Raw genomic sequence first — 13,361 nt, 5'->3', positions numbered from 1 at the left:
ACCAAGACAAATTCCTCATATATGTAAATATTCTTGGCAATAGAAAACAAATTCTGATTCTGATTTATCCGACCTAAAATGCCATTTCAACAATGTAATCCAATGCATGTTGTGTCTATGCAGGTCTGGACAACATCCAGAAGATTGCTACTCAGGGCCGTTATGAGCTGAGAATTGACATGAAAGACGGACAGGAGTCAGTCTACGCCAACTATGACAAGTTCTCCATCGGAGATGCGAGAAACCTTTACAAGCTCAGGATAGGAGAGTACAACGGCACCGCTGGTGAGAGTTTTTTTTTTTATCCTTTTGATCAATATTTTTATTGATTAGCTTTGGTAGGCTCTGGGATTTGTAGGAACCCACGCCCTCTATAAACGCAGCCAAATAAATACACCAAAATCCTACGTTTTTGTTTTCTGAATCTATTTGATGTAATAATGCTACTCTGTGTCAGAGACCAACATCTGCACACTCCAGCCTTTAATTCAAAAAGGCTCTCTTATATCACCTCTATTATTGTTTTTTCTCTTGCCTCCTGGTCCCTTCATCTTATCCTCTCCTTGATGTCTAAAACACTCCTCCACATTACATCTCTTATCCTTGCTTCGCTTGTATCTCTGTCTGTCAACACAACCATATGCCAGAATTACCCATCATCCTCTCATGTTTGTAATTATAATTCTCCCTGCCTAAATAAATTCAGAGAGCCGGCAGCAGGATTTCTCCTCTCCATCTCCCTCCCTCCCGCCTGCTTGCTCGTTTATGTTTCCCTCATCACACCGTTATTCACCGCCGCCATATGCCAACACATTACCCTGTAGTCGCTCATCTCTAAAGGGTCTCTCTCTTCCTCTGCTCTGATAACAGGCGACTCTCTGAGCTACCACCAAGGCCGGCCCTTTTCCACGAAAGACAGAGACAACGACATAGCTGTCACTAACTGTGCCTTGTCCTACAAAGGAGCCTGGTGGTACAAGAACTGCCACAGGGCCAACCTCAATGGCAAATACGGCGAGTCCAGACACAGTCAGGTCAGTCATGTGATACTTAAGTACTCAAACTGTAAGTTTTGCAAAAGCAAGAGTTAGTCCTGCAGAACAACAACAAAAAACTCACTGTTACGTCTTCTGGTACCATCTCTAAATGCTAAAATATATGGTTTACCATTGTGGCAAACTAACTGCTCCAGAACTCCAGACTCACCATGTGGCAGCCTGTTTGTGCTGATTAAATTAAAATAAGGGTCCCGGCAGCTCTTTTTGGCCGCAGGTCTCCTGGCCAGGTAGATAGTTTCTGTTTAATTTTTTCAGGTTGTGAGATAATTGGTCTCTGAGATTTCAGCAGCTAATCCAATACCACAGGGCTGAAATACGTCTGTGGTGCGCATTTGATTAAAAAAGTGACATTTTTTAAATGTCTCTTTTCCAAAAACGGTGTCCCTGCATCACCTCACTCAGAACTGCTTCAATTATAAAAAGTGGTTCCATTAAAACCTGCTGATGCCAATTTGTGTTTTTCTTTTTTTTGTCCACAGTAAAATGAAAACATTTCATGAAACGTATACTTGGGGCACCTCAAATATTTTTAACACCTCCAACTGAATGATTCAGGTTGCGTTCATGGTGCACCAAAAAACACGTTTTCAGGGCCTTTATTATTACGTTCATTGTCATTCACAGAGACCACTAACTGATCATGGAGTGACTAAAGGTCAAAATGTCTCATTCAGAATTTTCAAATCACTTTTTGTAAACAAATATTGCATCAGCTGCAGACAGTCACCTTCATACTTCTTGCAGTAATTGTCTTTATGAAGGAGAAGGGAAGAAAAACATTACTGCTCCAACAGTCTGCAGGTGAAAATTACACTTAAAAGAGATGATGCTGTTTTATATCCCATATCAGTTCCATGTTTGTCAATATGTTAGGATTTTTTACCCAAAGTGATTAATTAGTGTTCAAAGTACAGCAATAATATGTTGCAGGTAAAGGTCAGATTTGATTTAAAAGCGGACCAAAAGAAAAAGGAAACACTGGCTGGCCTCACGCTGTATTTTGGACTTATTACATGAGAGGTGTTGATGGTGTGTCTGGTCGCTTTGACTGGTGTGTGATGTGCTCTCTCTCGCACTGAGAGGAAAACAGTGAGGTGTTGTGTGGAGCTGTGATTAGGCTGAACTACAAAGGCTTCAGAGCATCGCTGCTCCTCTCACTGTGCTCACCTTCCTCTTTGTCACTCAGCGACATAAAATGAGACCAGGTGGGAGCAGAGATGGGCAGGCAAACAAGACAAGCTGAGAGAAATTGCCTTTCTGAGCACAGCTGCAAATGGAAAGCCTGGCTGTGGTTGAGATTAGCTGAGCTGGAGTGAGACTATAAATTCACTCAGTTCATAATTTTTGCTGGCTTTTAAGTGAGGAGTGTTGGCCCTCCTGCTTTGAAGGCATCTGTTAGCTGAAAAAAAAAGAAGAAAAAAAAAACTCATTTCCATCTCTCAGAATCCTCGTATTGAACATTTTTTCTGCTTTTTTGTCAGTTCTCCCACCTTGCCTGTTGATTGAAGCAGCTTCTGTAAATCACTCTCACTCTCACAGGGTATTAACTGGTACCACTGGAAAGGCCATGAATTCTCCATTCCTTTTGTGGAGATGAAGATGAGGCCGTTCAACTTCCGGAGCATCAGCAGCAAGAGGAGGCGGTCTGCATAAGCAAACGGGCCTCCTACAAGGCCAGAGTGGTGGATAAACAGAGTTCAGACGATGTTTAAAGATGATTTCTGCTATCTTTGAACCTCACTGAGGCTGTGAACAAAAAAAGGATGTATGACAAAAGCTACTAATATTTTATTAATCTTCAGTTGTACAATAATTAAAAAAAAAAAATGTGATTAATGTTCCATCAACAATCAGAAACTGTTTAACAATGTTTGAGGTATTGAAATAGCAGAGAGGCCGAAACATCATCCACACTCTGTTTGTCTGTGCTCTTCTCCAGCTTTAGCTGTCTTTCCCCGCTGTACTTCTACCCTGATGATAGAGGACACTGTATGTAACTTATTAAATACTTTGAAAGACAATGGTTCTATTTGCTGTAAGAAAAAAAAAAAAAGGAAAGGCAAACCAAGAAGCTTTTGTTTTTTTTAAAGTGTAAGATTTGCCTTTCCCTGGGATGCAAGGAAATGTGCTCGAAGATGCCCTAAAGAGTGCTGGAGCTAGTGTTATTTGAACTGTAACAGAGTAACAACTTTTAACAAACGATATACTGTATATGCCCCGACATCCCTTAACTGTAAAATATATATATTTTTATAACGGATATTGTGACAAAATTCCATCTGTTTAATTTAATTTGATGCCTTGGTTTTTGAGACGATATTAAGCTGACCTAATCAAACAAATAATGACAAATGCCAGACTTTATAGACTTCATTTAATTTGGAAACAAAACTGTACATCATTCATAAAGCAGTGCACCAGCAACCGCTTCATAACACCCTATTTTATTTATTTTTAACTCCTGTTTGTCTCTGTTAATCACAAAGTCCTCTGTGTTAATTATATAAGCGAAATGAAAATTGACATTGTTCTTTTGGTAGTCACACTGAAACAGTATTTGCACTACGCTATCTTTTAAATCATTTTAAATGTAGTTCTTTTGGGGCTTTAAATTCAAATGTCTTTACTTTGTTTTCAAGCTAATAAGTTGCACAGAATATCTGTCTCGGCCCTGTTGTAGGTGCCGTGATTGCTTGCAGAGATGGTGACTCTCTTCCAAAAATCTGCATAAGAAAGGCTCAGCCTGCTTGCAAAGATTCAGTTCTGCCACTTTTCAGGTTCCTTTAAGATAACCGTGTCACTTGGCACTGTTTTATGCATTGTGATCAATTAATTCTCTGCAGAAGAAAAAGCCAAGGGGGGGTACGGAGCAGAGTTTGCTCTGGTCTCGTCACGATTGTAGCTGCAACGACCTTAACAAAGAAAAGCTTAACAGTCAGTGGAGTGGAGCCAAGAGTTTTTTCAGTGCACTCCACTTTGCTTTTTAAGCTTCCTGCTAGAACAACAAAATCAACAAACACAGCAGACAATGTATTCTTTTAGTGATGTGGGTGTATTCTGCAGCATGCCATCCAAACATGACCACACCAATGCTTTCTGTTGAATAAAACACTCTGTCCAGTACAACATTCCATGATCAATATCACTATCGCTGCAAGCAACATTTGGTCTAATGTATTCAACAATCCAAATATCAACAGCTGGAAATCTTTATGGTAATGTTCTGATATTTCTGTCAGATTTTCCAATTCAGTTTTTGTTGAGGCAAACCAGAGCGCCTGGCTTGCATTGTATGACGGTGTATATTTTTTTCTTTTTTTGTCCCTGTTAGACTTGAAGACGTTGTCTCTCCCCTTTATAAACTACTACTAATATACTCATGTAGCTGTAGAGCTGATGGTAAAGTGACTTTCAATGTGTTCCCCTTCGCTAACTCTCTGAATCATGTTCCTTTTTATCTGCTGTATTTTGAACCATTGTTTGGTTTTAGGATGGAGGTAGACTACTGCATGTAGATTCATTTTCTGATAGTGAACAAGAAATGTCATCCTGATTTGATTTGTGACACTTTTCTTCTCATATCTGGGTAAAAAGGTGTTGTTGAAAAGTGTTTTTAAAGTAATATTTGAAGAAAACTTTGAACATCTAAGTTTTTTTTTTGTTTTTTTTTTGATCTGGCCCCAAAGGCGAAACAACATAAACAACCTAAAATTTAATTTATTACAAACCTTTTCAACAAGTGACCTTTCCCGGGTCTGATTTATGTTTCAGTGTCTAAGTGACTGTTTCAGAGCCTCTCATGCAATCCATCTCCCATAGTGATTTATAGTCTAGTAGGGATTTCTCTGTGTACTTATTTCATTAACGACTTAGACAAAGTTTGCCTCGGTGCATTTTTTGTACAAGGAACAGAGGTCACAAAGCTTTGCAGAGAGGGAACAGAATGTTGTTTGTGTTGTGAGGGATTTCTCTCACGGAAAACTGTGACGTGCTCTTCGAATCTGTCAAGATGAATGCTAATATTTATTCAAAATTCATTTTAACTGTTGTTCTAACCATGTTTCATCAGAATGTGCTTTTTCTTTAAAAAATACAAAAATAACTTGAAATGTTCCTGCTGTAGAAAAGCCTCCTGTCTGCCTTTAATTTAACGTTAACTCGTTTTATGTGTTATTGTGCTTGTTAAAAGTTCCTTGATTGCTTGATAAACATCACACCCAGTAGTTGAATTTTAATCACAGTAATATAACTATTCATTGAGAGCTTTAAGGGAAACTATCAGATACTGAGCTGAAGCAAAAGAGGCTGAATTTTACTTGATTTAAGACAAAAAAAAAAAATCATGTCAGTCTGTTTTCACACAATTGTTTTCTTAGTTTGAACAAAGCTGATAGAGTATTTCTTAATAGCTGTGACGCTGGGAGATTCAATTGGCATTTTGTTCACATTTGTTTTTACAGATGAACCTTTTCCATCATGACATCACAAGTCTCAATCACTGGAATCAACACTGGTTTCTTTTAATTTATTTATGCTACAAGAGATTTGTTCCCCTTATTTGATTAATTGCTTTTCATTTCCCAAATACTTTGACTATACAGCATTGTAAAAAAAAAAAAAAAAAAGACTCAGTAATGACACCAGGTCCGTTAGTGTGTCAAGAGGACAGGCTTTTTTTTCCATGGTTGACTTTTACAAGAGCATTTAGAAATATAACCGCCATGTTTGGTGGTGTTTCTTATTTAAGCCACATACTGTATCTGCATTGATTTGAAATCTTGCCATGGAAATGTAAATGTGGGCTAAAAGTGATCTTGACTGTTTGAAAGCTCGTATTTGCTGACACTATGGGTTTGTTGTTGGATAACCTTGAATATTACTGTCAAATTTAGCTCTAGTTTGACTTAAACATGTACTATATAGTTCCTTTTTTAATACATTTTCTACATATTAATAAAAGATTCAAATAGTCTGATTTCCTGTTTCTTGTGTCTCTCTTTTTTAGTGTATGCAGAAGATGTTGTGATCTTTTCATCATCCATCTTTTCAGTCAATCTGTTCATTCTTTAAATTACAGCTGTGGATGCTGTACTCGCTCCGTCTTTCTACCTGCTAAGAAATAATGAAGTACCAAAGACCAACTTACTCCATGTCATAAACTTTTCAAAGTGTCTTCACCTCTAAGAGGAGTTCATTAAAATCTGAAGTGAGACTCGCAGCACTTAGAAGTCAGCGGTGAAAGGTGCCGAAATAAAAGTCTGCCAGAATGTTTGGCTACAGGACTTCTAGTTAAGCTCAGACGTGAACACAAAGAACTCCTCAAGGCTTACAGTATCTTATTAAAATAATTATTTATTTATTTTTTATTTAAAAAAAAAAAAGTTTTTGAAGAGTAAATAGTAATTGTAAGTAACTGCGTACAAGACCCCAAATTGTATTGGGGTTTTATTATTGTAAATAATATCAGGTAAAACATTGTCAGAAATTATGTCCATAATAACTGAAACACATTTGAATTGAAATATGCCCATTTAAGATGGCAGTTTGACTTCACAGCTAAGGAGAGTGACCTTCTTTTTAAAATGAATGTTTTAATTTGTGCATGTACATGTTCAGAAACATCTTATTGCATTTAGAATAACCAAAGGTTATTCATGACTTTGTTTTTTTTGTTTTTTTTTAAGAGACTCTCCAAGCAGAAAAATGAAACCCAACTGCACACACAATTTATAGAAGTTAGAGATTTGATCTCAAACATAGATACAAAGACTCTGTTCAGCAGTTTTATGAATCATTCTTTAATTGGTTTATGTTTTTAATCATTCCTTAATTATCCACAGAATCGTCTGCTCAGCAGAAACGACTTGGTAAATAATGAGGCTGCATGGAGTTTGTGAATATATTAGAGTCAGACCTAAATAAATGAGCAGCACAGGATTAATAATGTAGCAAAGGTCAGAGAGATAAGCTCATGTTCAGTCTTTATCTAAACAAAGCACTTCCAATGAACTGCTGTGTTATGAAATCAGTGCTCACACTTTGAAAAGGTTCTCTGGCATGTTTTAATATCTCAGCCTAAACAAGCCCCTTTAATAACCTGTATGCCAGTCCTGTAGAATCATATCAGAGACTCATGCTTTTTATGTTTTCTTACAATTGAATTCTGTACATTCATTATTCTTTTCGATGCAAGTAGACATACGTTATTTCCAAACATGTTTTTTTTTTTAAGCAGGTCAAACTTTCCAGGAAGCTTTGTACAACAGAACAAACACAAACAAGGCGGCAGTAGCTCAGTCTGTAGGGACTTGGTTTGGGAACCGGAGGGTCGCCAGTTCAAGTCCCGGCACGGACCAAGTCCGGAAACTGGTCTGGTAGCTGGAGAGGTGCCAGCCCACTTCCTGAGCACTGCCGAGGTGCCCCTGAGCAAGGCACCGAACCCCAAAAACTGCTCTCGAGCGCTCTCTGTGGGCAGCCCCCTCACTTTGAGACCTCTCCATTAATGCAGAGTGAAAACCGAATTTCCCCTCGCGGGATTAATAAAGTATATTAAAAAAAAAAAAAAAAAAAAAAACACAATATAATTTACTTCAGTTAATATTGTCAGGCATGGATGATATAATTGAACTTACTTTCAACATGTTTGTACTCTTGTAGTTGTTTTGGCCTTTACTGATGGTGTTGTTGAGCACACAGTCACAGCACTGACAAAAAATGACCATAAATACTCATTCTATAGTTAAAGAATAGGGAAATACCACACACTGATAAACCTTTTACACATTTTGATTATAGTGCTATATGTTATATAATTCATTAATCTGTCGATGACATCATTGTCTGTTTCATAGTTGCTGCAAAGACCTTGTTTGTTGGATAGCTCACACATAGAAAGCTATCTGCTTTTTTGCAGAGCAGATGGAAAACAGTAAATTAGCATCTTCTATTGCAATCAGCAGATGGGGTGAAATGACACTTTTCTACACTTTTAACACTTTCTGTAGCCTGAAGTGAAAGTCTTTGAATATTTAGTGTTGATGCAGACATCTAGTTTGTTTCATTTTTGAGCCAGTGATGAGCTGGGGCAGCGGATGGAGGCAAATTACAGTAGTTTAGATTCTCTCTGTTCATACCTTATGGTTTTAATGTGTTTCTGTGGTGATTGAGCGTGCTGCTTGGTGTAGTAATACTCCACCTCACAGCTGCCAGTAATTAGCTCCAGACAGCCGGAAGACACGATTACAAAACAAAACCACAGACCTCACAGTCAGCTGATCCTGCTTGAGCTCCAAACTTGACTTGCCTTCCAGCTTGATAAAATCTCATCTTAAAACAAATAAGAAGAATCAGACTTAACCTAAGCAAAACCCATTTATAACTCAAACTCTGTATAAGAGTTTGTTAGTAAGCCACTGTCTCCTTGGACACTCGGTCTTCCTAATGTGTACACCATCAAATGTGAGCTTAAAGCTTTTTAAACTATTGTAAAATAAGTTAACCTTTGCTTACAGTGACTGAGAATTAAATGCTGCAGTAGCGAAAAATAAAGAAATAAAGTTGCAACACTTCCGGTTCCATCAGAGGTCTATGGAATTTTTCAACAAGTTTTCTATCTGATGCCCAAATTATAAGGTCTGTGGAAAACACAAGTTCACAAGAGTTTAACGTTGTTGGGTTTTTTTTACTTCTGAACTTGCAAATTTTAAAGCTTTTCAATGTCTTCCTCGGGTGGTTGCTAACATTTGGCTAACTAGGGCTAAAGAGATAGTCAATAACATTAAACATCATCACGATAAACATTGAAACTCATCTACTGGTCTGTCTTTCATGCAGGTAAAAGTCTACCGTTGCCTTTCCTATTGTCTTTAGGAGCAAAACATGTAAGCGTCATAAACTTTTTTTTTGTTGTTGTTGCCACAAAGCTTATGTTCAGTGATAATCCAAAAACCCATTAGTCTTTTGTCGATGGAACCGGCACAGGATAAGGGTTACGTCATTCCGGAAGCACTCTATTACTCCAGTGGATGGATTCACAGTTGCAACTGTATTTATGCTTCATTTTTAGGTTGAGGTTTAGGTAAGACTGAGGATAAAACAATGTGCAAATTAAGATTTATTATTTAATCTGACCACTGTTATACAGTACTTGTACAATGACACTGATATTGTAGAAATGCAGCATGTTTGTAGCAGAGCTTGCAAATTACACATTTTAGTGAAATTTGCAAACATACAATGGGACATTTTTACTGACCATGGCATAGTATTGCATGTTAGAATTGCTGTTGAACTGTTGCAGCTTCTCATTGTACTTGTGTGGTTCTGATTGACTGAATCTACTGAACCTAGATGCCCATACTGCCAGTGTCCCAAATGTAAGATGATTTGTTGACTCTAGTAAGTCAGTTTTCAAACTCTGCTGAATCCCACTGCCTGCTTTCTCTGCCTCATGTACTTGTCTGCTACTTTCAAGTAAAGTCCATCAGGGCTTCTGGTGGTTTCTCTGCAAAATCCCTAAAGCTTCTGCAGAATTGCTACAGGACTCGTACACACTTTGAGTAAGTCTGCAAAGTTTTCACTTTTTTTCCCCTGTTCCATTTCTTACAATTGCAACATTTTGACATGAGTATCAGGAACAAAACAATTACCCTATTTCCTTGACTTAAACAAGGTCATGGTGAACTAATGAGAAATATACAAATAAAAAGAATGAGCTTCTTATTCCATTTAAAGGCTCAATCTAACTGTGCAGAGAAGGTGTAACGCTAAATGAGATACACAGAAATTCCATTTTGATTTTTAATCCAAATTTCTTGTTAAAACTGTTTTTCACTAAGCTAACATGGTGATGAAAAGGTCAAAAATTGGGCATAAATGATAGAATTGGTGATTTTATTGTGCAGCTATACGCAGCTGAACAGCATAAATGATGAATATTACATGGTCAAGGGAGCAGGAGGCATCTATTTCTCTTGTTTCTTTCCTCACTTCACTCCCTCACCCTCTGTCTACCCTCTCCGCCTTTTCTCATCCCATCCGCCCTGTACTGTCTTCATATCTCTGTACAGGGCCGAGCACAGAGCTGGTGACAGGGTGAAGCTGATGAAAAGCGGCGTTGTGAGCTATCCCCATGAGCCTGTACAGTCTCTTTACATCTGACTGAACCCACACAGTTAACAGGCTCTGGCAGGCTTCTGAATAAAGGGAGGTGCAACCCAGATCTCCCAGTTAGACTCTCTCTGTGATGGCGTTGAAAGCACCCAGGCTTAATTGGGAAAACCGGTTGGTAAGCAGCTTGATTTTCCTCAGCTGTTTATTGATGCTCAAAGCTTGATGAGTTGGAGCGAGGAAGCCTGCACAGGGCCTCATGGATCCCAGAGGCATGAAGAACTGACTGTTCAAAACCTCAGCACAGTTTAACTTAAGGTAAGGGTACTTCTATTACTCACACTTTTTTCAAAGTGAAATGAGGAAAAACCTTATTATTGAAATGATCTCTTTTACTATTAAGGTTTTCAACCCTCTTGAACTTTGGTAATTAGTGAACAAATGCATGAATAGAGACTCTAAAGCCTCAATAATGCCTAATGAGACCGCTTTTCTTTTTCTTTCTGATTCTGACTGACCAATTAAGCCGAACATGTCTTTGAGATTTTATTCCCCTGTTTTAGACTTTTGTCAGCTGCTCAGGCTCTATTCCTCCCACAAACCTCTGACTCTAAGTCATTATAAAAGGACATTTAAAACCTCCCAATTTAGTTTTTTTTTCTTATTATAGTTCTTCACGTTGTATCTTTTTTGGCCTCATAAATTTGTATAAAGCTTGTCAATTTGTGTGTGTATGGTTGCACTAAAGGTGCTATAAATGAGGTGAGTTGAGTTTAGTTGAGAATGATGAAGACACCTGCCTTTGGATGGACTGGCCTGTAAATGTAGATGTGGGTTTACACGATTAAGACACTTAAGATTATTTGCAAAATCAATTTGACTAGAGGAACAATAAGCTAATTAAAGAAACAAAGTAGTATACTGTTTATTTTCAGTTTTTTATTTTATTCTACATAAGCAACGTTTATTTTAGGTGTAGTTTTGTGATTTATACTGTTCAACATGGTTTACATCATGCATGTTGTGACTTACAGTGGCACATTTCCCAGTATTCATCAGGACCTTTGAGTTGAAATGGGACCATATAACCTTTAAACATACTGGTGTAGTCTGAAATTGCACAAAAAACGAGTAAAATTGTTTACTCAGTGAATACATGCCTTTTTATGCTTTTGTCCCAGTGACTGACAATTGATGTGTAATGGATTCTAACAACCAAAAACTGAAAACATTTCATCTAGCATTGGAATTTTAAAGAAAAAAAATGGACCATAATCTTGTATTTAACCCTGCAATAATCTCAGAAAAAGCCAGTCAAATACTAAAAACACTGATCAATAATCATAATCATTTCATTGTTCAAACCAATGGTCCGGCTTGTTCAACATAACCTAATGCCGTATCAAATGATGCCTGGTATAATAGATGATGTGAGGCTTTACTGTATAGAGTGTTTGATTGTTTTCCTTTCAGACAATCTGTAAATTGTTGGTGTGAGGAATGGGCTTAATGATATTTCCATTTGGCAGGTTAACCACCATGAAGGTAATTTACAGTATTTTAGCTTCAAGAGGCTTTTTGTTTCTTTGTTTTTTTCTTTACCAAGCCTTTGTTTTGTTGTCACCTTAAAACTAACCCAGCCTGCTGAAAAAGGACAGATAAACTCCATATTTAATGAGTTAGAAAAATGAAAATGGAATCCAATTTGATAATTTTCTTAATAAACATTCATGTGATATCAATGGAAGGGAAAACGATTAAACATATAGACAGCATATAGTAAGTTGGAAGAAAAGTCACAGATCCACAGAGAAAAGGAATCACTAGAATTTAGATAAGCTGAGTTCCTTCAACATCTTTTCGTATTGCATTTCACTGCAGGAGAGAGAAGTAAATGAAGTAATATTATTCATTGAACAAATAAAATAATGATGTGATGATAAGGCCTTACAGAGCTCTGGACTCTGCGGGGAGATTTTTGGTGAACGACCAATCACTGCTTTTAGTGGCAGCAGAATGGATCCCCGGTGAAGTACAGACTATGGTGGTGGTGTAAGATGATTTGCTGAGACTAAATAGATGATGAACTAATGGCTGATGATTCTGTAAAACGGGGCAGTGATGGGGAGGTAGAGGGGATGTGTGTATCATCAACAATAAACGCTGTAAGGAAACATATTTAAAAAGGTTGCAGAAATATTATTGGCTAACAATTTGGGTGGGACAGCACACTATTGGTTAGATTAGACCAGCTGATGAGATAACTGATTTCCCAGTTCCAGCCTAAGACAATGACAACATAATGCATGATTTAGAATGAAAGAAACTTCCTGACTGAACTTGTGCTACAGCTTCATCAGACCCCTGCTTCCCTGATAAAAAATAATCATTTTTGATTTGACATTTTGTCTGGACTGTATTCACCCCAAGGATTTTTTGCCATAGTTTTTTTACAACTTGTTTTTCCCTGCTTTTCCATTTACTATTCATGATTTAAGGCCAATAGGAAATGGAGTTTGATTTTTCACAGCTTGCCAGCAGCAGCGCTTTATGCCCCCCTGCATAAGTCGAACTACCCAGAAGTCCTCAGGAGCTACTCAGAAATGAGAGCTGACACACATATGAAAGTGTCTCTCAGGGCAGCTGTGACCTGAGGGGTGAGCTGAGCAGAAGCTTTGTTCTCTTCTTTATCACATCACCCACAGGAAAAGCAATGTCACATGTTCAAGACTTTGGAGAGGGATTTTTAGCAGAAGGCACAGAGTAGGGAGTGTGGGTTTGTGTGTTTGCAAGAAAGTAATATCACATTTCTATTCCAGAACTAATTTTAGCCTTGAATCAATGAAGCATGAAGGGAAAAATCAAAGGTTTTCTTATTGTCTCATCTTCAATTCTATTACACAAACTGTAATTTTGCAGAGTAATATGTACTATACTTTTAGAGTCTGACTTGAAGCAGTTAAAATGCAACAATCAGCCTCTCAGATGCTACTAATTAGCAAAAGCATAAATAGCAATTTTCCAATCATGTTATGAACTCACCCAAAACAATTACACACCATCTATGGCACAACTAGGACTTGTGTCATATACATAAGCCAGCTGATTATTTTACAAAAGAACTACAGACAGACATACATAAGTTTTGCCACACTGGAATCTATAGTGCTTCCCATAGAAGACTCAGCTGCTTCC

At 37.7% G+C, this 13,361-nt stretch overlaps 2 protein-coding genes across 6 annotated transcripts in view; both read left to right on the top strand.

Annotated features, from left to right (window-relative positions):
- tnr (tenascin R (restrictin, janusin)) overlaps nt 1–6,033 on the top strand; it is a 152,868-nt gene extending 146,835 nt beyond the window's left edge. For all 5 annotated transcript variants that reach the window (XM_079348128.1, XM_079348126.1, XM_079348127.1 and 2 more), the window contains 3 exons: nt 124–285; nt 871–1,034; nt 2,598–6,033. In XM_079348128.1, coding sequence (XP_079204254.1) covers nt 124–285; nt 871–1,034; nt 2,598–2,711 — 440 coding nt within the window. In that variant the 3' untranslated portion in view covers nt 2,712–6,033. The remainder of the gene's footprint in view (nt 1–123; nt 286–870; nt 1,035–2,597) is intronic.
- Nucleotides 1–13,361, top strand: part of LOC306826676 (zona pellucida sperm-binding protein 4-like) — a 350,754-nt gene that overhangs the window by 327,276 nt on the left and 10,117 nt on the right. The window lies entirely within an intron of this gene.

This window comes from Symphodus melops (assembly GCF_947650265.1).
Source record: "Symphodus melops genome assembly, chromosome: 7".
NCBI lineage: Eukaryota > Metazoa > Chordata > Actinopteri > Labriformes > Labridae > Symphodus > Symphodus melops.
The sequence above is the reverse complement of the archived record's forward strand: the minus strand, read 5'-3'. Positions and strand labels throughout refer to the sequence as shown.